At 40.5% G+C, this 27,803-nt stretch overlaps 1 protein-coding gene across 10 annotated transcripts in view; it reads right to left on the reverse strand.

The window, feature by feature from the left end:
- The window catches only part of BAZ2B (bromodomain adjacent to zinc finger domain 2B), a 420,170-nt gene that overhangs the window by 254,986 nt on the left and 137,381 nt on the right, over positions 1–27,803 (reverse strand). For 4 of the 10 annotated variants that reach the window (XM_078782265.1, XM_078782264.1, XM_068123184.2 and 1 more), the window contains exons 2-6: positions 15,701–15,880; positions 6,554–6,712; positions 5,981–6,175; positions 2,553–2,752; positions 1,408–1,575 (exon numbers count right to left, since the gene is read on the reverse strand). In XM_078782265.1, the coding sequence (XP_078638391.1) occupies positions 1,408–1,575; positions 2,553–2,752; positions 5,981–6,175; positions 6,554–6,712; positions 15,701–15,878 (900 nt within the window). In that variant the 5' untranslated portion in view covers positions 15,879–15,880. Of the gene's footprint in view, positions 1–1,407; positions 1,576–2,552; positions 2,753–5,980; positions 6,176–6,553; positions 6,713–15,679; positions 15,881–27,803 lie in introns of all 10 variants that reach the window. The other 6 variants (XM_068123187.2, XM_068123186.2, XM_068123188.2 and 3 more) reach the window with 3 other exon arrangements.

The raw sequence follows: 27,803 nt of genomic DNA on the forward strand, positions 1-27,803 counted from the left end.
CAATGTTTGAGTGGGTCAAAGATTAATCTGCCAGATGATATGTAGAAGAAGGATGATAGGTCTATAAGAGAAAACAAATATTTGTAGTGTTTGAGTGGTCTAATGAACAACATTAAGGATAGGTACTGCAGACAAAAGGTTCATAAAGATGAGGGTGGGAGAAATAGAGGTGTTTATGATTTTTGAAAAAGACAAGGGGGTAAATGACATTAGATAGGGATTTCCCATGTTAAACGGAGGTGTCCCAGAAGCAACATTATTACACTACTGCTATGTGTCCGCTTCATATGCAAGGCCCAGACCACTCCATTTCAATTTGCCACTATAGCTCAATTTCAGGGTCAGCTTTGACTGTTGAAGGATGCGAGCCGACAACCGAGCTGACTCAGCTGCTGGTTACATCCTCGCAATAATTAAGGCGTGTGGTTTAACCCTTCCGTCGCCTGCAAGATCGTGCATCTTACGCAGTATTGTATATAATGACAGGAAAACTAAAACCACCTTCGTTGCATTGCAAACAACAAATAGAACGCCCTCCTTGTTTAATGAATACAAACTGTGGATCATGATGGTCCAAAATCAACACACGTTGCTGTCATACTCGCTCCCTCTTTATGAGCAGAGGGTTTGACATACCAGGACGAACATTAATCAGAATCTCGTGTTATTTCGCTGAAACTCCCCAATAGGTTTTGGTTCAAAGAAATGAATGCTTAATGTCAGATTAATTTAACTCTGAACCCCATATTGCCAACTTGGAGGTACAAAGAGCATAGATTTAGAATCAAATTAATAAAATATTAGGTTTTGAGAAATCTAAAAAAACAAAACTGTTTGCATATTTTTTTTCTAATCATTCAATTCAGGATCACAAATGTTCTCTCTTTGAGTGCACTCCAGGGCAAGATAACAAAATAACTATTCCTGCTTTCAGCAAAGAACCTCTCAGCCCACAGCAGTTCAGAACACTTGGTCGGACATACTGACAACATCACTTACGAGGGAAAAAGGGAAATGCATCACGTGACACTTTCAAACGTCTTTTAAATCAACTACCAAACCTTGTTTAGTGTATCTATTCAAGTGTAACCTATTCAGAAATCATTGCAAAGTGTGATTAGTAAAAATAAAGTAAATAAACAATAGTTGTCATTAATGAGCTACTCAAAAGGTGAGAAATGTGAAGTGATGAGAGTGGGGAAAGACAGTTGAGTGTTGGAGAAAATAAGAAGAAGAAAACAGAAAAGATAAACAGTTTTCATCATGAATATATATTTTTCTTGAATAAAAAAAATACGATTTGTAATTCAATCGTCTTTCAGTTCATTTACATAAAGCATGCAAATTAACTTGATGAAGATGAAGCTTTTTTAAACTACCATACCAAAATATTTTAAGAAAAGTCACCTTCTGGCCTTGACTGTCAGCCCGAGAGACGGTGCCATCATTGTCAGAATCTCCTTCCTCCGAGTCAGACTCAGAGTCGCTGAGCTCGCTGTGGGAGGACATGCCACTGATGGAGTCTGAGTGGCTATCGCTGTCACTTGTCGCTGCCACATCAGCCTGCTGGGGAACCTTATGGAAAACAGTATGCATACATAATCACCACCAATATATCAAACCAAACCACAAAGCATCATTGTCCGAACAATCATAAACAATAACTAGAACGGCACTCGGTAGAGTGCATTCCTCTGCCAGACTGAACAGTTTACGTTTTATATCCCACTGATAGTACGGATCTGGATCTTCACCAAAATCTAATCAATTAGTCATTGTCACACTCCTAACCCATCCACCAAGTTCCGTCTGAATCTGTCCATACCGTTTTGAGATATCCTGCTCACAGACAAACAGACAGAAAGACAAACAGGGGTGAAAACATGGTCACCGTACACCTTCGGTGTTGGAGGTAAGTAAACCAGCCCCTAAAACACATTCCAATCCCAGGAGGCAACAGACACAGATCACAGACTTATCTCAATCGAAATGTCCCAAACAACCAAGTTCAAACATTCAACCAAAGGAACTCGGATGCTAATAAGTAACAATGCTCTGGTGAGTACAAATGCACACAAAGACATTTTGCCATGTACATGACCGGAGCAATATCCCACACTACACCGCGAGGCTCACACATGTGACAAATGTACTCGGTTGTGGGCCTATAGCACAGAGTCCAAGTCAAGTCATAGAATAGACAAGAATCTGCTGAAATTCCGTTGGTATTGATGCATAGTGGCCGTGGTGTATTGTCATTTGCTGAGCTGGGGGTTCTGGCCGTTACCATAAGAAGGTCATTTAATAATTGCAATAGTTCATCTTCTCAACTGGAATAAGCAAAAATGCATCTATACATGTACTGTGCACTTCATATCATAGGTAATTTGTAGCACACCGCTTGGAATTTTTTTTCAAACAAGTAAACTAAACTCTACTAGTCACGCAAGTACATATATTCCACTCTTCTCTTCATTATTTAAACAAGATAGACATTTACTTTTGCAATCCACACTGTGAACATGATGCCAAGACAAGACCAAACGAATTACCTTTTCCTTAATAACTTGCAAAGTTTGTGGCTTTGCCGTGGCAAGTGGCCTATTCTTTCCTTGCTCTGCATTCTTCTTTCGCTCTCGCCCTCGATTGCTTGGCTTGCTCGGTGCAACCGATGCTAAGTGTGTCATGGCAGGTGTGGGCAGCATACACGCCAGTGAGCCCAAAGCTCCGCTCTTTATGGAACCATTTATTCCTGAGCAAACACGTACATTGCATGAAAAATACGTTTGATCATCAAACATCTCCTCATACTGAACCAAGGAAGAAAATGAGGCCAACAATGATTAAATCGCCAAATATCCAGCAAAATGCCCTGGTACTTTAATCCTGGTTCCCTACAGTGTAACCATGGAAACCTATGCCAGTGCTGCAGAGCTTATTTGCAACAGTGTGTTCATAGAAGAATCAAGCAGCAAGTTGAATCGTCAGTCACCATGCCAATGTCACTTAATTTCAGCAAAGCATTAATGATAAATTGGGAGGGGGTGGGTGGGAGGTGGTGAACAATAACTTTTGCACACAGTGACCCAATCATCAAATGAAGAAGTGATGCCGGGAGAGATGAGTAGAGCAAAGAAACCCATTTACAAAGCTCAAGCAACAACATTTGTACATGTAAATACACTACATCTACTTTACTTTTCATCACTGCATGACTAGATTCTCCAGCACCTTGCTAAGTAAAATAAAAACTATAAAGCATCTCAAAATGCAAAGTCCGTCCACATCGGCTATGTACACGAAATAAACTTGATAAAAACAACAGCTTAAAAAAACTGTAGAATTTATTAATTTGCCTTTTCCATATTCTCATAATAAAGGTTTGTTGAATATTTCATGACAAAAGCTTGCATGGTTAAAAAAAACGAAACACAGAAGCTATTCCAAAACCCGGTCATCTCGTGCTGTGTAGTGGTGGACGAGCTGATAAGGGCTATTTGTACTTACTGTGACTTTTGCCTTTGACATTTTGACCCAATTATTAACTTATCTTCTCCATATTCTCATAATAAAGGTTTGTTAAAAAATATTCTCATAATAAAGGTTTGTTGAAAATTTGATAACAAAAAGCTCAAATGGTAAAAACGCTATCGCCTGGATGACAGACAGACAGACAGACACAGACAACAGGAAAAACACCGGCTAACGCTGTGCGGTGGTCAGACTAATATAAAAATAAACCTTGCTTTGTTGCGTTTACTAAAAATTCACTTGGAACTTGTGATTCCAAATGTGCACAAGTGCAGTTGACTTTCCTTGATGCAGGAAATGAGGGAGGGGCAGGCCAAAAGCAGTCTCACATCTTGGGCAAATAAGGACATTTGAAAAATTACATCATTGGCAAATGTACCTAAAAGCAAGCAAATATAGAATAACAGTATCAATAAAGAAGAGCAATCAGATTGCAGACCGTCACCTGGACATGTGTGTGTGGTGTATTTTGTGTAGTGTTTGTTAGCTGCTGTGTTTGTGTGGTGTATTGTTGATGTAGATTTATGTTCATACAGCACACAAACAAACATTTTCGGTTTTATTGTATTGATTCACATTCCAATCATATTTATTTTATAGACGTACACACATTCCAATTTTACGTATTTTATAAACGTACACACATTCTAATAATAATACATACATACCCTACAGATAAAAACACATTCCTAATAGCATGTACCTTATGGACATACTCATATTATTAATTGATTTTGATGTACCATGCACCTTAGATAGCATTGAATGCAACCAAAGCAGTTTCTTGGCTAGGTTTATACTGGGTGGTTTATCATTGCCTTCCCAGTGTTGTTTATTCATGCTATATCCTTTTAAATGCTGAATGTCAAGCAAACCTTCGATTTTCGTTCCAATCTTCCAACCAGAAAAACCTTCCAACCACGTGACCTATGACATCAAAAAGTTACACTCTACCTATGGTTTGGTGGAGGATCACGTGTGTGAAGTTTCGTGTTGATCAGATAAGGTTCATTTTTCTATCCAAGATGGCTGCCAAACCACATGACCTATGACAAAACCATTTTCACACTATATGCAGCAATGGTGTGAGGCGATATTTGTAAATTTTTGCATCGATAGGGTAGGCGCTTTCAGAGAAAAATTTTTTGAATATTTTCCTGAAAATCCAATATGGCTCAACCATGTGACCGATGACCTTTTTTTTCTTCAAGATTATATCCCCATGGGTAGTCAAACATAAGGTTAAAATTTCGCACTGAAGCGTTCAGTGCTTTCAGAGAAGAACAATAATTTAACTTATGCCGTTTTTGCATAAAATCCAATATGGCTGCCAGACTGTGTGACTTTTGACTCAATAGTTTTCAAACTTTATCCCCCAAGGCTAGTAGATTACGTGTGTGGCGTTTAGCATCGATCTAATAAGCCGTTCTGGAAAATACGATTTTTGAAGGTTTTCATTTTCAATCTAATATGGCTGCTGAACCACTTAACCGATGACGTCATCAATTTAATTGTCTAATACAATTTCTGAGTAGAGCACGCTCAAGAAATTTCAAACTGATCGGATCCATTATACTTGTCTAATTATGACGTCATAATGAAGGCACCAATGACATCATCATGAATTTAGGTCGTTCCCCATGGGGAGTACTTGACAATGAGCCAAGTTTAATTTTTTTTTCCATGGAGTGGTTTTGGAGATATAGAGGTGCAAAAATTTTCGCTTTTTCTAAGATGGTTCCCACACCACATGACCTATGATGTCATAATTATCATTATAAAATTCAGGAGGAGGAGGTGCTCATATGGTGAAAATGTCGTGTCAATCGGACCAACAGTTGCAGAGAAAAGCATACTCACATTTTGTGTGCAGACAAACAAACAGGCAAACAAATGGACCCAAATGCAATACCCTCTCCTCTGGCAAAGGTAAAAAATTTCTTCCTTAAGAAAATAAAAATTATGTTTTTGTACCTCTATTACTACCTCTGAACAACATACTGTGTGTGTTGTGTGTGTGTGAGCATTACGATGGGTCACATGGTGCTCCAATATCACCTCCCATACAAACTCTACTTTCTCTAAAGGAAATGGCCAGATTAAAAAACATATCCATCAAGGCAGTCTGTCTGGGGAAGAATGGGGGAAAAACCTTAAGGAGACGTTAGACTGCCAAATCAGGTCGTCAAAGCTGCTGATCACTTTGATGCCTTTTAGGAAGAATGGTAAGTAATATCGATGGATGGTAACAAATATCCCTAGAATATGATTTACATTGTATGGAAGACCATTTGGAAGAATGATTCACCATACAGTGCAAATTCCTTTCTACCATTGATCTTATCTAATGGCGGAATGCCAAATGACTGGTCAAGATTAATGCTACTTGACTCAGCAGAAGAGAGGACAAAAAAATTTACCTGGAGTAACTACTGCACCAATTACTCACCGTGTTGCGCACTGTGTCCATAGTGCATGGTGTTGGAGTGTGGGAGGCTTGCTGAGGCAATGTCCTGGCCCTGTGAAGCAATGGCAGCCGAGGCAAGAAGCTGAGGAGATAGACCGAGTAGGGCCGGAGAGAGCAAGGGCAGACCAGCTGTGACCGCGCTGGCTATGCTGTGAGAACCCCGGAACCAGTCGGCTGCTGGATGGGGCCAGCAGGCAGAGCAGGTGACATACAGATGAGGCACAACAGAAGCAGGAGAAGCATATGAGATTGGGTGATAATAAAATACACAAAATATAGAGTGAGGGCTAGACAAAGCAATGATGCAGAGTGCAAGCTGCCTAAAGCATGATGTAGCAGTAACACAAAGAATAATATGTCTGCATCAACAACTGCCAATGAGATAAGTCAAATTGTGAAAATCATTGTGAAAGCCAATTACAACGCCCGATTTGTGAAATATCAGTCACCGGAAACAGTCATTCAACAGGACCGAATAGTAGATGCCAAATAAACCATCACAAATGCACAACGAAAGCAGAAGTAACACATGTTGAAGACAATAGACTGGCTCACCAGTCGCCATGGCAAGCTGCCCCGGGCTCACGCCAAGAGCCCCTAAGCCAATAAAGTCACTTCTGCCAGGTCCCGAATGGAGACCAAACGCTGACGAAGGCACCGAAGGGAAAAGCCCAAAGTGCTGGTCCGACGGAGAAGGTCGCAGCAAGGACTGAGCTGTGAAGGCAAGGTCGAGGAAGGACATTACGGCATAATACACCACACCCGACTTACTGTGAATCGGTTCTACATGATGCAGGATGAAAACTACTTTGAATTAGCTGTCAGCACCGTGAGCGGTAGTGTACATTAAGGCCTGCAACCATCATGTAGAACTCATCATTCAGAGGAAGTGCAGAACTGATTTACAGTTGCGATTAAATTATTTCAGAGGTGATTTATAAAATATCAGTAGTTGTGGAAACCAACCGTAAACCTCGTTTTGACTTGAACAGATTTCATGTATTTATAGCAAATATAAATACAAGGGAATGCGAAGGAAGTTGAGACACAAGAAAAAAACCACTTGGTCCTTCACACCAGTTTTACATTGATCAACATCCTATGCATTATTACTACGATCGCCGAAGCTTATGTTTTCACCTTGTTTGTTTGTTTATGTGTGAGAAACATCTCAAAAGGAGAAACAAGGACAAATCGATTAAATTTTGGGAAAGATCCGTGTTCGGATCCGGATACGAGAATTTTCTGAATTTCTAAGTGATTCTTCACAATTGAGAAATAGGGTCAAAACAATATATAGCACGATATCTCAAAACGTTGTGGACGAATTTGGACGAAATTTGGCGGACAGATTTGGTGTGTAACAAGGACGAATTGATTCAATTTTGGGGAAGAACCAAATCAGGATCTACATACAAGAATAAATAAATAAAAAATATATATATAAAGTGATTCCTCCCCATTGAAAGATTTACCAAAACGATACGTATATGGCATGATATTTCAAAAAGTTGGGACGGAATATGACAAATCATGGTGGATGTGTTGGTTCGGCGACAAGAACAAGTGATTAGCTTTTGGTTCAGGTCTGGATCCAGATCCGGCCTATCAGCGGGATACAAAACGTAAACTGTTCAGCCTGGTGGAGGTATGCACTCTACTGAGTGACGTTCTAGTGTAGTTAATTAACAACGATCGACCACACCAAACTAATATTGAAAATCACTATATAGTTGGCACACATGTACCCTCACATTTACTTAAACCTATGCATTATACTCACATATGCCATTTAATGTAGCTGCATCTAACGAAGATATCAGACCAAAGGACCACTGTTAACTGCACGACATAGTTTGCATCCAGAATATTGCAGAAGAGACAGCCATCTTTATGGCCCTATCAAAACTAAAGTGTGAGCCAGGCTGCAGCCCTGCATATATATATATATATATATATATATATATATATATATATATATATATATATAATGGTATCTGTAATCTGGTTCTCCAACCTAATGAGCGGACAACATGACGTCATCGCCATGCACGTCCGCCTTGCCTGCAAAGTTCCAGAGGAACCATCTAGCAGTGCGTCATTACGGATTATAAATACAGATACTGTCACAAGTGCATGCAAAACTCAGAGTTACCGACCTGGTTTCGCCCTTGTTGGGGCTTCATCAGGGCAACGCAGTGAGGCTTTCCATACACTTGTAACTCTGTGACCCTTTCGGTTTTTATATCAGTCACTATGCGACCTTCATATCATCAGTGGAGAACCGCCAGCAAGGTGTCCCATACAGCTGCTGCTGCACCTTGCTGGGAGCGATACATAGGATAGCGATACAAGGTGTCCCTTGATGAAGCCCCAACAAGGGCGAAACCAGGTCGGTAACTGTGAGTTTTGCATGCACTTGTGACAGTATCTGTATTTATAATCCGTAATGACGCACTGCTAGATGGTTCCTCTGGAACTTTGCAGGCAAGGCGGACGTGCATGGCGATGACGTCATGTTGTCCGTTCATTAGGTTGGAGAACCAGATTACAGATACCATTATTAGTAACTCCCAACCGCAACCAGGTCGACTCCATATGATGAGTGGATACCAGAGATAACGTCACCGCGTGGCAGGCGGTGCGTATCGCTCCCAGCAAGGTGCAGCAGCAGCTGTATGGGACACCTTGCTGGCGGTTCTCCACTGATGATATGAAGGTCGCATAGTGACTGATATATATATATATATTATATATATATATATATATATATTATATATATATATATATATATATATATATAATATATATATATATATATATATATATATATATATTATATATATATATATATATATATATATATATATTATATATATATATATATATATATATATATATATATATATATATATAAAAAAATATATATATATATATATATATATATATATATTTATATATATATATATATGTATATATATATATATATATATATCTTTATATATATATATATATATATACTGAAACGCAAAAGAAACTTACCACCTTTGAAACCTTTAAATATCAACAATAACACTGCGTGTAGTAAATGTGTGAACTTATTTGTGGACAATAGTGTCCTCACTGTCAGACAAAACGGTCACGGATGGTCACTTGAACCTTCAATGGTCACTTCATAGCACAGCTGTTGAACAGCCGTTTTGACTGTCAGTGATTAGCCAAGGGGTACGGGATGATTTTAATGAGCTGCACGTGATGTCCTGATATTGGCTTAAAAAAGGCCAGTGCAAAATGGGCATTTTGACCAAAAAATTTGACCATTTTGACCAACTTCAAAACGACCGAAAACGCAAAAGAAACTTATCACTTGTTTGAAATGTAATAAAATTGTAACAGTTCAAAATAAAACAAACCAACAATTGCTTATTGAAACATTGGCATTTTATTGATGACATGTCAAGTTTTTGACCAAGATACACCATCTCATCAGTTTGTTCTACAGTACAGAACAGCACAGGGTGCAATGTCAGTCCCCTTTCAATAGCGTGTGTGGCCACCATTGTTTTGGATACAGGCAGTGCATCATCGGCGTATACTGCCTACCAGTCTTTGGATGGATTGCTGCTGGATTCTGTCCCACTCAGTCCTCAATGTCTGAAGCAGCTCTGCCCGTGTCCTGGCCCTGCCAACTACGCATCTCCCAAGCTCATCCCACAGGTGCTCTATGTGATTCAGGTCAGGGAAGAGCGCAGGCCACTGCATGGTGTTAATGTTCTCGCCTTGGAGAAATGCAGTGGTAAAGCGAGCAGCATGGGGACGAGCGTTGTCATGCTGAAAGGTTCTCAGTTCTGGGTGGTCTAGCAGGAATGGCAGCAGATGAGGTCGCAGGATGTTATCCACATACCGCTGGGCGTTAAGATTCCCATCCACAACCACCAGTGGCGTCCTGTACCAGCCTGATATGGCGGCCCACACCATCACACTTGGGCCACCCCACCTGTTGGCTTGATGCACGCAACAATCGGCATATCGCTCGCCAGTTCTTCTCCAGACACGCTCACGCCCATCAGGACTGTCCAGTGTCCACACAGAACCTTGACTCATCGCTGAAAGCGACCTCGTTCCACTGCGCCAAGGTCCACCGGTGATGCTGCTGGCACCATCTCTGTCGGTTGCGGCAATGGGCAGCCGTTATCACGGGGCCTCTGTATGGTCTTCTGGCAGGCAGACCATAGTCATGCAGTCGTCTTCGTGCAGTATCATTGGAGATCCGTGGGTTTGCACGCCCCGGAGTTTCTGCCGCAGTGCGGGATGCTGGACGGAATCGATTTTGACTTCGGACCATCTGCCTGTCCTGCCTTGCAGTGGTGACTCTTGGCCTCCCTGATCGAGGTCTGTCATCTGCAGAGTTGTGGAGGGTGTCTCTGACCACCAGGGCCGATATCGTCTGGTGTGAACAGCCAAGGCGATGTGCCACCTCACGGTAGCTCAGTCCGCCTTGCAGCATACCCAGGGCACGCTGCCGTTGATCCCTTGACAATCGTGGCATGTTGATTGAAATGCCCATTTTGCACTGGCCTTTTTAAAGCCAATATCAAGACATCACGTGCAGCTCATTAAAATCATCCCGTACCCCTTGGCTAATCACTGACAGTCAAAACGGCTGTTCAACAGCTGTGCTATGAAGTGACCATTGAAGGTTCAAGTGACCATCCGTGACCATTTTGTCTGACAGTGAGGACACTATTGTCCACAAATAAGTTCACACATTTACTACACGCAGTGTTATTGTTGATATTTAAAGGTTTCAAAGGTGGTAAGTTTCTTTTGCGTTTTCGGTCTTTTTGAAGTTGGTCAAAATGGTCAAATGTTTCGGTCAAAATGCCCATTTTGCACTGGCCTTTTTAAAGCCAATATCAAGACATCACGTGCAGCTCATTAAAATCATCCCGTACCCCTTGGCTAATCACTGACAGTCAAAACGGCTGTTCAACAGCTGTGCTATGAAGTGACCATTGAAGGTTCAAGTGACCATCCATGACCGTTTTGTCTGACAGTGAGGACATTATTGTTCACAAATAAGTTCACACATTTACTACACGCAGTGTTATTGTTGATATTTAAAGGTTTCAAAGGTGGTAAGTTTCTTTTGCGTTTCAGTATATATACATATATATATATATATATATATATATTTATTTATTTATTTATTTATATATATATATATATATATATATATATATATTGTATATTGTTACGGGGTCCTCCCCTTACCTCTGGTCTCGGTAGACCTTCGAACCCCGAGAGGGTCCCCGGCAGAAAGATGTGTTATCCTTGGTTGAAATCAAGCAAATAATGAAACCCTCAATGGAACCAGCAAATGAAACAGTCAAATCAATAATGCAACCACACCAGGTTATGAACAAACAATAATATATTAGAAATCACACAAAAAGAGCCAAACGACAATGGGGGCAATCACCCCGACTATCAAATCTTACGATGGTAACCTTATCAAGCCCCTTAACCCCACACTCACGGCACCTCCCCCAATGTCTCTGCACCCCTCCAAGGCGAAGTCCCAATGTCTCTGTGCGCTCCCGCGATCGGGGAGTCAAGGCCCGATCAAAGTCAATTGAGGCGTAGGCGATCGAGGCGCCCCGAGGTCACGTTGTTCAGCACCCAGCAATACAGCGGTGGAAAGGAACCTCACAAAGACGCACTCCGACGTACACGTTTGCGGTTCAATCCGCGAGCCTCCGTATAATTCTCAAGTGCCCTTTCTTGCACAGCCGTCCCCGGCAAACCACCGGTGAATAATGCCCAGCCGACACGACCAAAACCGGTTCACTGCAGGTTGCTTGCATGGCGAAGATGGCGGACGGCTTTCACTCGAACCTGGGCTTTGAGGCCAGGATCCTCCGGAACCTCAATGAGGATACCCGACGACAGGCTCCATGCACTCCGGCGATATCTCTTATCGCCCGAACTTCCCTTCAAGGATGTAAAGTTCACTCGCACTGTACGGCGACCGCTCGGTCCGGAGCTTCAAAAACCACGTCTCTTCACGATCTCCTCCCGCCTCTTCTTCCTCGCTCCACCTCTTCCGGTCACGATCCGGATTTCCGGCCACATTTTTACCAGAACCGCTTTTAAATCTTTTAACTATAATAACCCTTTCCCTTCAACCACAATCACCAGAATACTTAGAACCAACAACAATAATCATAACAACAATCATTAGAGCCGAATCCATAACAATATCTATATATATATAATTATATATATATATATATATATATATATATATATATTATTATTATTATTATTATTATTATAATAGAGCAAACATATATGGTGATATTTGTATGTTTGTTTATATGTGACCAAAATGTCTTCTTCTTCTTCAAAATATACAGTACGTGAACTCTTAATTACGCACTGTTGGAACATACCTTTTGATCCTTTAGACTGCTGAGACCACTTAGACCTTTGACGACCCTTTTAAGTCCACCAAGACCTTTAAGACCACCGAGACACCTGAAGACCACGAATACCCTTAAAGACTGCAATGACCCAAAATACGACGAAGACCAAAAAGACCCTGAAAGACCCTGAATACCCAAAATACCCTTAAAGACCCAAATGACCCAAAAGTCCCTGAAGACCCAAAGTACCCCAAAGACCCAAAACACCCAAAAGACCCCTGAAGACCCAAAATACCCCAAAGATCATTAAAGACTCAGAGGAACCAAAAGACCCTTAAAACCGAAAAGCCCATAAAGACCCAAAATACCCCAAATACTGCGAAGACCCAGAACACCTCAAAAACCCAAAACACCCCAAAGACCAAAAAACCCTTAAAGACCCTGAATACCCAAAATACCCTTAAAGGCCTAGAGGATCCAAAAGACCCTGAAGACCCAAATGGGCCTGAAGACCCAAAAGACCCCAAAGACCCAAAACACCCCAAAGACCCAATTTTGGCCACTCTCCCACACCATCCCCGATCACCATCTACCCCATCCCCCCTCCACCATTCCCCCACTTCCCCACATGATCCCCAATCCACCATCACCACCACTAACCCCCACCCACCATTCCCACCATCCCTCACTCCCTGAGAAAGCAGACATGGTCAAATATGCCTATCCCTCTGTTGAAACGACGTGTGGTGAGGTGCGAGGAGCACGCCAGGGTGGCCCATTTATCACTGGCAGTTTTAAAATCTCTACAACGTTTTTGTTTCTTAACCAAATCAGCTAAAAAAAATTACACAACATAGGTACATATTTCAAGTTGTTTTTGCATAAGTTTAATCAACTCTAAGAACTTACAAATTTAGTTATGAACTTCAATGTGATTTCCACCATTTTCTATCAGTTTATTCAGTCTTTCTCTGTATTCGAACGCCACCTTTTGTCACATTTCGACCGTAATTCCACCAAAAGCTGCTTGAATTCTCTCTTTCAGTTCCTGAATGTTGGTTGGCCTTTTCGTGTAGACTTTCGAATTAATAAACCCCCAGAGAAAAAGGTCACGTGGTGTGAGGTCGGAAGAGCGTGGGGGCCAGGGCAGGGTGGTGCTTTCGGCACATTTTCTTTCGATGAAAATGTCACAAGTAACAGCTACCTGATAATGTTGCGTGATCAGTTCTGGCCAGACGTGGAAGCTAGTGACATAGCTGATGAACTGATATTAATGCAATATGGAGCTCCTCCCCATTGGGGTATTCAGGTCTGGAATTGGCTCAATGAGACACTGCCCGAACGCTGGATGGGTCACGGATTCCCAAATATGCCCTGGCCCCCAACCTCTCCCGACCTCACACCATGTGACTTTTTTCTCTGGGGGTTTATTAAGTCGAAAGTCGACACGAAAACGCCAACCAACATTCAGGAACTGAAACAGAGAATTCAAGCAGCTTTTGGTGAAATTACGGTCGAAATGTGACAAAAGATGGCGTTGGAATACAGAGAAAGGCTGAATAAACTGATTTAAAATGGTGGAAATCACATTGAAGTTCATAACTAAATTTGTAAGTTCTTACAGTTTATTAAACTCATGTAAAAAATACTTGAAACATGTACCTATGTTGTGTAATTTTTTAAATCTCATTTGGTTAAGAAACAAAAAAGTTATCGAGATTTTAAAACTGTCAGTGATAAAGGGCAACCTTGAATTGTCTAGTCTGAAAATAAATGAATATGACATGACTATAAACTGCCAGTGTGGTGCTTTGCAGTCAATAGGATGCATCAAGGAGCATAATCTGGTGTTGCAGGGGATGTTAAGCTATTTGTATCATATGCTTGGGCTTTGCAGGTAGAAGTCAAAGAAACAATGCTACTTATGGAGTATGTCACTGTGATGTTACCCTGGCCAAAATAAAACAAACCCTACTCTGATTACTGCTGGGAAAGTAATGGTAAACCCCCTAGTGTATTCCCTGAAATGCAACTGTTTCCGCTGATTATATTATTTGAACTGCTTCCGCTGGTATTTGATGATTATAACGATTAGAACCCTAAGAGATTCTGAAACTGCATGCGCAAATGGAAGACAGATTGACAAGGAAATTTTACTGACTGGTTATTCCAGAATGCCGTTGTACATCTGTATGGGCCCAATATCGTTGTGCCAATGGGCAAGACATCCACTTGGCTTAGAGCCAGAGGGTACAATGACCCGAGGTGAAAATGACTGGAATGATTGAATAATGGACACGACTTCTGATCAAATTCAGCCCCAATCCTTTGCAACATTTTACATTACATGTAATGTTTAGAAGAAAAAAAGGAAACAAAGAGCAATGAGATGAAATGTTATGTTATGGTTAAACTCGTGTCAAGGAATACACAAGGGAACCAGACTACTTGTGAACCACAGTTGAGGCAGGATATTGCAACTTGTTCCACAGGGTGACATTGACAAGTTACCTCTTTACAAGAGACTCCATGCGATCTTTAATGTCCTCCAGCTAATGATTGTAGAGAGGACACCTGGCTTAACGTCCAACCGAAGGACGGCGCACCTTGTGATACGACGCCCCGTCTGCAAAGCACCAATCTTACAGTTTATAGCCAGGTTGGGAATATACCCCAGACTGGACAGCTCAGAGGCAAGTTACCTTTGCCCCATCGCATCATACAACTGCAAATTAATGATTAGACAACCAATGAGCAATTAGGCCTCCCATTTTCGAACACAAACCACCGGTAACAGTTACACGTCAGCCTCTTGTCAAAACTCTATTGATAATAGTTTTATCCTGCGCATTAATTAAAATTTCACAACAGGGGAAATTAAATTAAGGTTTGTTTGTTGATAATTACAATGACAAAAAGCAATTGATATTTTAAAAAAATCCATTAATGCAGCGAAACATTTCTTCCATAAGGAAGAATCACCTTCCATTTTCTTTCATCAGCCGAAGTTTCTGCATTGGCAAAGCTGCGCATCGAAAACAAGTCAATATAAGTACTTAAAGGGGGGGGTCATAAAACGTGTAAATTGTCCACAAAAGGTGCATGCATGCGAGTCACTCTTTTAAAGGGAGGAAAAACGAATCTAGCTTAGAGGAAGATATAAAATAAAATAAATTTAAACCAAAACGTGTTTCAAGATGCTGATACATTCCAAACTCGACTGAGTCGCGGGTTTTCAAAGCAAATGAAATACCTAGATTCTGCCAGGCCTCACCGAACAGACTCGCGGTATCGAAGATGAACGGGCTCCCAGAGGACAGCTTGCAGGCTGAGTCGGCAGTAGGCATCGAGAGAAGTTTAGATGTGCCCGGTGATGTGGAAGAGGAAGGAGAGGAAGACGAAAATGCAGGGGAGAGAGTGGAAGAGGTTGGTACTCCCTCCCCAGAATCCATCTCTGCAAGAAATACATTCAGGCAGCGTTAACTATGCCACTATCAACTGCCATTCTGGACTGCCAATAAGAATGCATCGAAACATTGTTAAATGTTCTTCCATGCCACTGTGATGCTCATTATATGAAAATATTTTACTGGAGCCATTTTCACCTTTGCAGGGTGATTAGGTAAGTGTTTTGGTGATGTGGTCCGCGAGCAGCAAGGGCGATCAATAGTGCAAGACATTTCAATAGGAATTCAAGATGGTATTTGATGATTATTTCAACAAGAGTGCAAGACACTTTCAACATAAAGAAATAAACCTTTCTTAAAGTTATAATCTAAAATTCTCCGTGACTCGTGTCACTTCATTACTCTTTCTATGATGGAATTTGAACACGTTCTACAAATGAGATACTCGCACCAGTCCAAGACATGGCAACTTGATAAACAGGTAGATATAATTAGTGATAAATATATATTATGGAAGTAATAACCCTGGTGTTGGGCTAGTGGCTAGGGTGCCGGCTTAGGATACCTAGGATCCTGGGTTCGAATCCCGGTCGATCGCTGAATTAACGCCAGGGGGGTTGACATCATTGCCTGTCATTGTCATCCTTCCGAGGTCGGCTAATTGAGTACCAGTTCACTGGTAATTCCCTGTTTGTCGTTAAAGGCGGCAAAAATGGTTGGCGTCAGGAAGGGCATCCGGCCGTAAAACATCGCTTCAAAAAGGGGACCAAAAAAACAACAACAACCACGGTTCCCGAAAAAGGCCAACCCCCGCTTTGCCGGGAAAAATGGCCTCTAAAGGTGGTTATTTTTTAAAATATATATATGGAAGTATTGCTTCTTGACCGAGGTCAATGACCATGCATTTCAGCCTATGATGTAATTTCTCTTTCCCGACATCGATGCTATTCAGAGTGAAAATTAAATAAATAAAAATATGTTTTTGAAATGCAAACATCTGTTCTTTGACACATGTTCCTATTTACTAACCTTTACAGATCCATGTCTTTACATCAAATCACCAAAGTAAATGGCAAGAGAGTGGCCAAATACTTCAGCAAGTATAACTATGGACCGTTGCACCCAATTTATTGTAGAAATGGGAATCTTCCTATTTAACATATTAACACAAAGTGTTCTGAGCAAATGCAAACATTATAAAGAGTTTTCACGAAAATCTGGAAAGTTAATCTACAGTGCCTTGACTTTGTCAGATAACCCTCCTTATAGGCATCGCTACAAAGAAAGCCAGGCACACATATGTGGTTTTCATGAGGGCTTTGTCAGCCTGGCCACAAGGTCCGCAGAGGATTAGGCCATGCGAGGTCATGTGGACGGGAAGGCAGAGGGGGAAAAAGAACAAAAGCTCAGGCCGACATGCTCCGTCTCCCAGGCACAGAGATTTTAAATGACGCCCTGGAACAAAAGCCGACAGATTTGCCGCAAGCAGTTCCTCCTAAACATGAAATCCAAAACAACAACAACCAACAAAGATATAATCCAACACATCCACACTACATGCATTTTATTGGGTTAAGTTTGCGTATGATTTTCAAAAAGTCATTACCAGAGTAGCCTGGTGTGTTCCCTAACCAAATTCTTCCCTAAAACATATCCCAAGGGCACACTTAATCCAATAATTCCATGGCTAACGTGCTCATCCTTTCAGTTTATCGCATTTCGCTACATGTTGCACCATCACCATTCACTGTCATCCAATTTCTATCACACATCCAACCAGCAAGACAACCAACAGCATTTTGTCACATCCAAACCTCAGGGGTGTTTGTGTGTAATGTAAACATATATACACATACATATATACGATATATATACATATACACCATATATATACATATACATCATATATATACATATACAGCATATATATATATACATATACACCATATATATATACATATACACCATATATATATACATATACACCATATATATACATATACACCATATATATACATATACACCATATATATACATATACACCATATATATACATATACACCATATATATAATATACATATACACCATATATAATATATATACATATACACCATATATATATATATATATACACCATATATATACATATACACCATATATATACATATACACCATATATATATACATATACACCATATATATATATACATATACACCATATATAATATATATACATATACACCATATATATACATATACACCATATATAAACATATACACCATATATATATGCATATGGTGTATATGTATATACTTCCGTTGAACTTGGGGCCGACTCAGAAGAAGACCTTTGTTGGTCGAAAGCTTGTCGAATTAAAGATCGAAGCCCTGAAGCTACGTCCGCGTCTTATTCAATCTCCCGATTATTTATTCAATGCAAATGAGACGCCCTGCTCGTACTGTGGAGTTTCTACTATTTCTCACAGTTATATATATATAATATATATATATATATATATATATATATATATATATACATACATATATACACCATATATATATATACATATACACCATATATATACATATACACCATATATACATATACACTATATATATACATATGCACCATATATATACATATACACCATATATATACATATACACCATATATATATACATATACACCATATATATATACACCATATATATATATATACATATACATTATACACCATATATATATATATATATACATATACACCATATATATATATATATATATATACATATACACCATATATATATATATATATATATACATATACACCATATATATATATATATACATATACACCATATATATATATATATACATATACACCATATATATATATATATATATACATATACACCATATATATATATATATACATATACACCATATATATATATATATACACATATACACCATATATATATATATATACATATACACCATATATATATATATATATATATACATATACACCATATATATATATATATATATATATATATATACATATACACCATATATATATATATATATATATATATATATATATATATATATATATATATATATATATATATATATATATATACATATACCCATATATATATATATATATATATACATATACACCATATATATATATATATATATATATATATATATATATATATACATATACACCATATATATATATATATATATACATATACACCATATATATATATATATATATATATATATATATACATATACACATATATATATATATATACATATACACCATATATATATATATATATATATTATATATATATATATATATATATATATATATATATATTATATATATATATATATTATATATATATATATATTATATATATATATATATATATATATATATATATATATATATATATATATATATATATATATATATATATATATATATATATATATATACAGTGCATTCAGAAAGTATTCAGACCCCTTCACTTTTTTCACATTTTGTTATGTGGCAGCCTAATGCTGAAATCGTTTAAATTCATTTTTTCCCTCATCAATCCACACTCAATACCCCCATAATGACAGAGAAAACAGGATTTTATAAAGTTTTGCTAAATTTATTAAAAAGAAAAAACTGAAATATCACATTTACATAAGTATTCATACCCTTTGCTATGACACTTGAAATTTAGCTCAGGTGCCTCCCATTTCTCTTGATCATCTTTGAGATGTTTCTACACCTTCATTGGAGTCCACCCGTGGTAAATTCAATTGATTGGACATGATTTGGAAAGGCACACACCTGTCTAGATAAGGTCTCACAGCTGACAATGCATATCAGAGCAAAAACCAAGCCATAAGGTTGAAGGAACTGCCTGCTGAGCTCATAGACAGGATTGTGTCAAGCCACAGATCTGGGGAAGCGTACCAAAAAAATTCTGCTGCATTGAAGGTTCCCAAGAGCACAGTGGCCTCCATAATTCTTAAATGGAAAAAGGTTGGAACAACCAGGACTCTTCCTAAAGCTGGCTGCCCAGCCAAACTGAGCAATCGGGGGAGAAGGGCCTTGGTAAGAAAGGTGACCAAGAACCCGATGGTCACTCTGGCTGAGCTCCAGAGATCCTGTGTGGAGATGGGAGAAACTTCCAGAAGGACAACCATCACTGCAACACTCCACCAATCTGGGCTTTATGGCAGAGTGGCCAGACAGAAGCCTCTCCTCAGTGAAAGACACATGAAAGCCTGCTTGGAGTTTGCAAAAAAGCACCAAAAGGACTCTCAGACTGTGAGAAACAAGATCCTGTGGGTTTGTTATTTTATTTTGATTTGACCAAAATTATTTATTTATTTATTTGACATGTTATTTATTTGATTGTGTTTGTGCCCATGCTGGCCCACCTTAGCAAACATAAGCTCCTTATCGAGGTTGAAGGGCCGAAACGGGATGATGCTGAGGACCTCGTCTGAGGACCCGGTCAATGCGGCACGGTTTCAGGGAATGGTGCCACTGTAGTGGGCAATGTTGAAATCCTTCCAACACTGCCCGACGGTAAGCCCTGGGTTCCATTGCATCAAAATGCGGCAAAAGGTGTGATAGGTGTAATAAGTTTTGAACGTTGAGATCACACCCTGGTCGAGTGGCTGGATGAGGGAGGTGGTGTTGGGCAGCAGTAAGATCACCAAAACATTCGGGTGAGCCAAGTCCAGGTTTGCGGGGTGGCCAGGAGCGTTGTCCAGGAGCAAGAGAACCTTGAATGCAAGGTTTTTGTCCACCATGTACCTCTCCACCTGATGGACAAAACAATTATGGAACCAGTCCAGGAAGGTTCCTGCCATCACCCAAGCTTCCCTGTTGGCCCTCCAAAACACAGGCAGAGTTTGCTTGTTCTTGCCCTTAAGAGTACATGGGTTCAAGGAACGGTACAACATCATGGGTTTCAGCATGAAATACCCTTTTGCATTTGCACAGAGGAGAAGAGATACCCGGTCCTTGGCAGCCTTGAATCCCGATGCTGTCTCCTTCGAGATGAAAGTTCTAGTGGGCATCTTTTTCCAGAAGAGGCCAGTCTTGTCAGCGTTGATCACCTGCTCTGGAGGCATCCCTTCTCTTCGATCAGCATTGCAAGTTGAGCAGGGAATGTTTTTGCCGCCTCGTGGTCCACGGAGGCACGCTCTCCTGAGAGCTTCACATTTTTGAGACAGTACCACTCCTTGAACCGATGAAACCATCCCCTGCTTGCAGTGGATGAAGTCGCGCTGCTTGTACCATCATCGCTCGGCGCATCACTCATGCTTGCACCACCCACGCCAGGCAGATGATCGTAAATTTGTTTGGCCTTTTCGCGAGTGAGAGGTCCGCTCAAAGGCATACTTTTCTGCATGTTGTCCTCGATCCATATACTGAGAGCCTTCTCCATCCCTTTCTATGTGGACAACTGGACATCCCAGACATGGGTGACCCCCTACATACTCGATGCATGCAGCGCTCGCTGAAATACTGTCACGAATTGCCTTCTTGTTCTTCCGTATGTAGCAAACGGTGGATTCGTTGACGCCATAATGTCTGCCCACAGAGGCCGCACTCTTTCCTCTCGAACGCCGGTCGAGCAGCTCTATTTTCTGGCGAAGGCTCATGTCTTTCTTCTGCTTCGTGGCAGTCAATGCATCTCTGGCACTGGTCTTGCAGAAGGGAGCCATTTTATTGAACGATGAGCAGAGTAAGTCAAAAACATAGGTCAAAGCAACGGGATGAGAACAATGATCAAGATCGAGGACACAGTCTGCATATGAAGGATTGCGAGCATTGTGGGTATTGGGCCAATCTGCTAATTTCAATAATAGATTTAATGAAGCATTTGCATTCTATAATTCACGGAGTTGACATATTTTCGTAGCTGATGGAACATCCCCAGAAGCGTTTTCATTGTGTAACATCTCTGATGATGCTTTACCATAAATTGTAAACTGTAATCGATTTAATGAAGCATGCATTCGGGCAGGTAGTGTTCTCCTGAACAGTTGTTACTGGCATTGTATAATTCGCAGAGTTGACTCGTTTACACATCTGGTGTGCTATCCGCGAAGCTCTCGATTATAGTCCAGCTAAAATTCGCGGCCGCAAAAGCTATGAAAGCCATGCAATCGCATATCACAGAGCAAGTTATGCTCATGGCTCGTAGAAGATGTTTTTTTGCATATGTCCAGCTGATTTTTGCATGGCTGGTAAAATAAGGGTTTTATAAATGTGTCACTCTTGCGGCTCGTGAAATTTGAACATGGCCGCAAACAGGGGGGGGGGGGGGGGGGGGGGGGGGGGGGGATGAAACCGCAATTTCACAGAACACAGCTGCGAACAGAAAAAGAAACGCGAATTTGTGGGACATTTTTCCTCGAATAGAGATACATGTCAAATTTTATCAACCGCGAATACACGGATTCCACGAATAGCGGACCTGTGAATAGTGGGGTCCACCGGTATATATATATATATATATATATATATATATATATATATATATATATATATATATATATATATATATATATATATATATATATATATATAAGAAATATCTCCCAGTTTCCACAAGCGCTATATAAAAGAAATGTATTATTATTATTATTATTATTATAAGAAACGCCTACTTCAGGTTTTTTCTGCCAAAGGGGGCAATACCACCTATTAGAGCCAAGGGTGTACTTACTTTTTCCACATGCGAATTTTGCATTGATGTTTATTTAAATTATACAATGGACTACAAAATGTAAATGTTTCATGATATTTGTTATATTATATCACCTTTATCTATCAATATTGGTGAAGTGAAGATCAAATAGCTGTATGTTAAAATATGTTGAAAAGGTCAAAACTTTACATGGGGGTGTACTTACCTTTCACGTGACTGTATGTATATAATAAAATATATATATACTGTCATGGTCAGAAATATTGGCACCCTTGCGCTTTTTTCAAATAACTCACAATTTTCTGGAAAAATAAGTTGAAATTTACAAAATAAAAGGTCTCCACAATTCTTTATTTTACTGTTAATATTACAGAACCTTTGTTTTTGATTCAGAACTTTATATATCTTTTTAAATCAGAAAATAAAAAGAAATGGCATTGACAAAATTGTGGACACCCTAGACTTAATATTTGGTAGCACAGCATTGGACAAAATAACTACAGTCAAGAGCTTCCTATAAGCCTGGTGTTGGCTTAGTGGTTAGGGTGCTGGCTTGGGATCCTAGGATCCTGAGTTTGAATCCCAGTCATCGCTGAATTAACGCCAGGGGGGTTGACTCATCCTGTCATCCTTCCGAGGGCGGAAAATTGAGTACCAGCTTGCTGGGATGAATGTGTTGGTGTGTGCCCCGGTTTACAATAGGTACACCGTATCCCAGCATGTCGTAAGAGGCGATGAAAGGGTCGGCCTCAGGAAGGGCATCTGGCCATAAAAACATTGCCTCAAAAAGGGAGCCATGATGATTGTCATGGGGCACGCAAGGCTAACCCCTGCTCTAGCAGGGAAAATGGCCTTATAAAGAGATTTTTTAAAAGCGCTTCCCATAGCCATGAATGAGCTTTCTACACCTCTCTACTGGCAGTTTGGCCCACTCGTCTTGTGCAAACTGCTCCAGTTCTCCCAGATTTGAAGGGTGCCTTCTCCCAACTGCTGTTTTCCGATCTCCTCACAGGTGTTCATTGGGATTTAGATCTAACTCATTGCTGGCCACTTTAGAACTGTCCAGCGTTTTATCTTGAACCATTCCTGGGTGCTTTTTTAAGTGTGTTTGGGGTCGTCGTCCTGCTGCAAGACCAACTAGAACAGAACTCAGTAGAAAGCATACCTCTGCCTGGTTGGCCATATCACTCAATTGTGAAGAATCACTTCAATTCTATGAGCTGGATCCGGATCCAGATCTTCATCAAAATTGAATCGATTCTTCCTGGTCACACACACAACCTGTCCAACATGTTTCGTCCAAATCCATCCATAACTTTTTGAGATATCCTGCTATGTATCGTTTTTGGCCCTATCTCCCAATAATGAAGAATCACTCAAAAAATTATAGTCACCGGATCCGAATCTTCACCAAAATTTAATCATTTCGTCCTTGTTACATACACTACATCTCTGCCAAATTTCGTATGCATCCGTCCACAACTTTTTGAGATATTTTGTTCACAGACAAACAGACAGACAAACAGACAGGGGTGAAAACATAACCTCCATCCACCTTTGGTGGCAGAGGTAATGACCTTCGACGGAGACCCAGCTTTCTGACACTGGACTGAACATTGCGCTCCAAAATGCCTGGGTAATCTCCTGATTTCATGATGCCATGCACACATTCAAGTCACCCAGTGCCAGAGGCAGCACAGCAACCCCAAAACATCACTGAACCTCCTCCATGTTTGACTGCAGGAAAGGTGTTCTTTCCTTTGAAGGCTTCATTTTGTTTTCTTTAAACATAGACCTGATGTGCTTTCCCAAAAAGCTCTAATTTGGTCTCATCTGCCCACAGAAGGATTTTGGCTTGTTCAGGTGTGTTTTGGCAAACTCCAGTTGGGCTTTCTTACCTCTCTATCTCTCTCAGCAGTGGGGTCCTCCTGGGTTTCTTGCCATAGAACCACCTTTTAATGAGTTGGCGACGGATGGTGCGAGTTCAAACTGTCGTACCTTGTGTCTAAAGGTCAGCTTGGATCTGTTTGGCAGTTGATCGAGGTGCTTTCTCCGCCATTTGAACAATCCTTCGCTGCAATCTTCGACCAAGTTTTCTCTTGCGGCCACGTCCAGGGAGGTTGGCTACAGTGCCATGGGCCTTAAACTTCCCGATAACATTGTGTATGTGCACACAGGAACATCAAAACCTCCGTAGATGGACTTGTAGCCTTGAGGTTGTCCATGCTTGGCTACAATCTTGTGTCTGACCTCCTCAGACAATTATCTAATTTTCTTTCTTTTCTTCATGCTCATTGCGGTACACACAGTGACACAAAACAGCAGAATGACTCATTTTCTCTATTCAAATTGGCTGAATGATTTCTTTTTATATTGCAGGCACCTGCAACTCATCTCAGGTGAGTTCAATTCCAAAGTAAAGGAGAATCACCTGCTTGAAATCTCATTATTTCCAACAACTTCTAAAACGTCCTGACGTCCCAGTTCTCTACTGTTGTTGTGCTTGTGTGATTGTGTCCTCTTTCTTCCCCCCCCCCCCCTCCTCCCTTGTCTCCTGCTCCCTTCATGGGTGGGAAGCCAAAAGCAAACAAACAATATGGAAATGGTGAATGCTAAACCATGGAAGCAATAAACTCCACATTCCTGTGCCACCTTCATTCACATGTCAGACATGGACAGCAGGTTCATGAAAGACTTGCACAAAAAAATGTACCTAGTCTGAATGGTTTTATCCCCAGCCAATGGCGAATGTGCATATGGCGAACCATGAATGGCACAGTTAGAAAGTAGAAACTCTCATGTCATTTCCTCATTCATATTTAACTCAATATAGTCTAGTAGGAAGACTAGGTCCCCCTGCACCCCCCGGAGATATACTTCTAATCAGTGTTTCTAGATTGGACAAAATGTGTAGAAAATGACTAGCTATGGCCCCAAGCTGAAAAAATGTCCCACATACCATTTTTATGCAAATTACTGCTGCAAATTTTATGCAAAATTATGCAAATTTTATGCAAATTTTTGATGAGGAGTAGAGTTGAGGGGTCTTTGAGGGCTTCATCGAGGTGCTCTCGGTTGCAAGACTGGGTCATTCTGAGAAGCACAGCAGGGTCAGAGATCATGATGTTCTCCTCCTCAGTGAATCTCTCCATCAACAGCCTCTCCATTGCCTCACACACTGTTTTGAGGCAAAAGAGGGACTTTGCGTAGGCCTTTCCACTGAGAACACCTTTGAGAGATCCACTTGTTACTAGTTGTGCCTCAAAGAGAATCTCTGCATATCCAGAACCACGCATCTTGTGTCCAGTGAGCATCCCGATGTAGTTCATGGATGTGTGGAAGGGTCCAATCGTTACTACATGACTAGCAAATTCATTTGGCCAGCGCCAGATGATGGGAAGGGCTTTCATGCAGACACCCAGATCAAATGTATTCAGGACCCATCTCTGACCCACCTCAGCAGTTGCTGCCTCGGAACGCTTCAGTAGCTCACGAACAACTGCGTTGTCTGTGATCGGTTGGTGGATAGGCGTGCAGTAGTCGACTGTTGATTTGCTGGGTGGGGGAGAACCAGTTGCAGAGGTGAAACCCCCTAGCCCAGGCACAGGCTGCAGGCCATTGCCATGCCATGCAGGCACCAGGCACAGACCGATCACAGACAACGCAGTTGTTCGTGAGCTACTGAAGCGTTCCGAGGCAGCAACTGCTGAGGTGGGTCAGAGATGGGTCCTGAATACATTTGATCTGGGTGTCTGCATGAAAGCCCTTCCCATCATCTGGCGCTGGCCAAATGAATTTGCTAGTCATGTAGTAACGATTGGACCCTTCCACACATCCATGAACTACATCGGGATGCTCACTGGACACAAGATGCGTGGTTCTGGATATGCAGAGATTCTCTTTGAGGCACAACTAGTAACAAGTGGATCTCTCAAAGGTGTTCTCAGTGGAAAGGCCTACGCAAAGTCCCTCTTTTGCCTCAAAACAGTGTGTGAGGCAATGGAGAGGCTGTTGATGGAGAGATTCACTGAGGAGGAGAACATCATGATCTCTGACCCTGCTGTGCTTCTCAGAATGACCCAGTCTTGCAACCGAGAGCACCTCGATGAAGCCCTCAAAGACCCCTCAACTCTACTCCTCATCAAAAATTTGCATAAAATTTGCATAATTTTGCATAAAATTTGCAGCAGTAATTTGCATAAAAATGGTATGTGGGACATTTTTTCAGCTTGGGGCCATAGCTAGTCATTTTCTACACATTTTTTCCAATCTAGAAACACTGATTAGAAGTATATCTCCGGGGGGTGCAGGGGGACCTAGTCTTCCTACTAGACTAATATCTTTATTTTCATTCCAATCATAAATTGATACAATAACAAAATACTGTATTAAATCGCGATTGTATTGAGATATTTTTCAAATCAGCTCATTGTCGTCATCTGTTCACTTCCGGATTCGGGAGCAAGTGCATATCGAGCCAATTTCAAAATCATAATTTTATTCAGGAATTTATGAAACCTCCTACCTACCTTACAACATCCGCTGGGACTCCAAAACGTTTCACATACGGTTTGGCGGGGCTAGCCCCAAAACTGAGGGAGTAGTTTGGGGACGGATGGACAGACACTCCTGTTTTATTACATATATATATATGCTACAAAAACACAAGCAGTCACAGCAAGATGGTAACAGCCTGATGCAAGAACCACAAAATACATATTATCCTTTTATCTGAGATAATGCTACACAATAAACATTAAATTGGAATGTATTTGGACAATACCTTCTCAGAAATTTAGTCTGTTTATGGCATAAGTCTGATGGTTTGAGCACAAAGCAGGAGCCAAATGAAAACTTTATGTTCCCGTTTTATGCACCAGCCATCAAACTACAGACAACAGTGTTAACAACCATTCATTCCTCCGCACCATCAAAGCCGAGTGTGCCTATGTGCTTTGACAACTCGTATACTAGCTGCCTTTGTAACAGTCAAAACAACATCTGTTTGAGTGCAAGATCCTGTGTTTTACTGAAAATGCATTTGGCATTTTCGGTAAAACAGTGGAACCTTGGTTTCACTCCTGGTTCTAGGCTGCGCAAAGAGAAAAGCTTTTGGTGTACGCTTGGCGAAATGATGCCGCCATGAAAACAGCATTTGCTATTTTATCAAGTGGTGCACTCTCTCAAACGGCTCAATTTTTGATCATAGATTTATTACG

Source organism: Myxine glutinosa, chromosome 7 (assembly GCF_964187855.1).
Source record: "Myxine glutinosa chromosome 7, kmMyxGlut1.1, whole genome shotgun sequence".
Lineage (NCBI taxonomy): Eukaryota > Metazoa > Chordata > Myxini > Myxiniformes > Myxinidae > Myxine > Myxine glutinosa.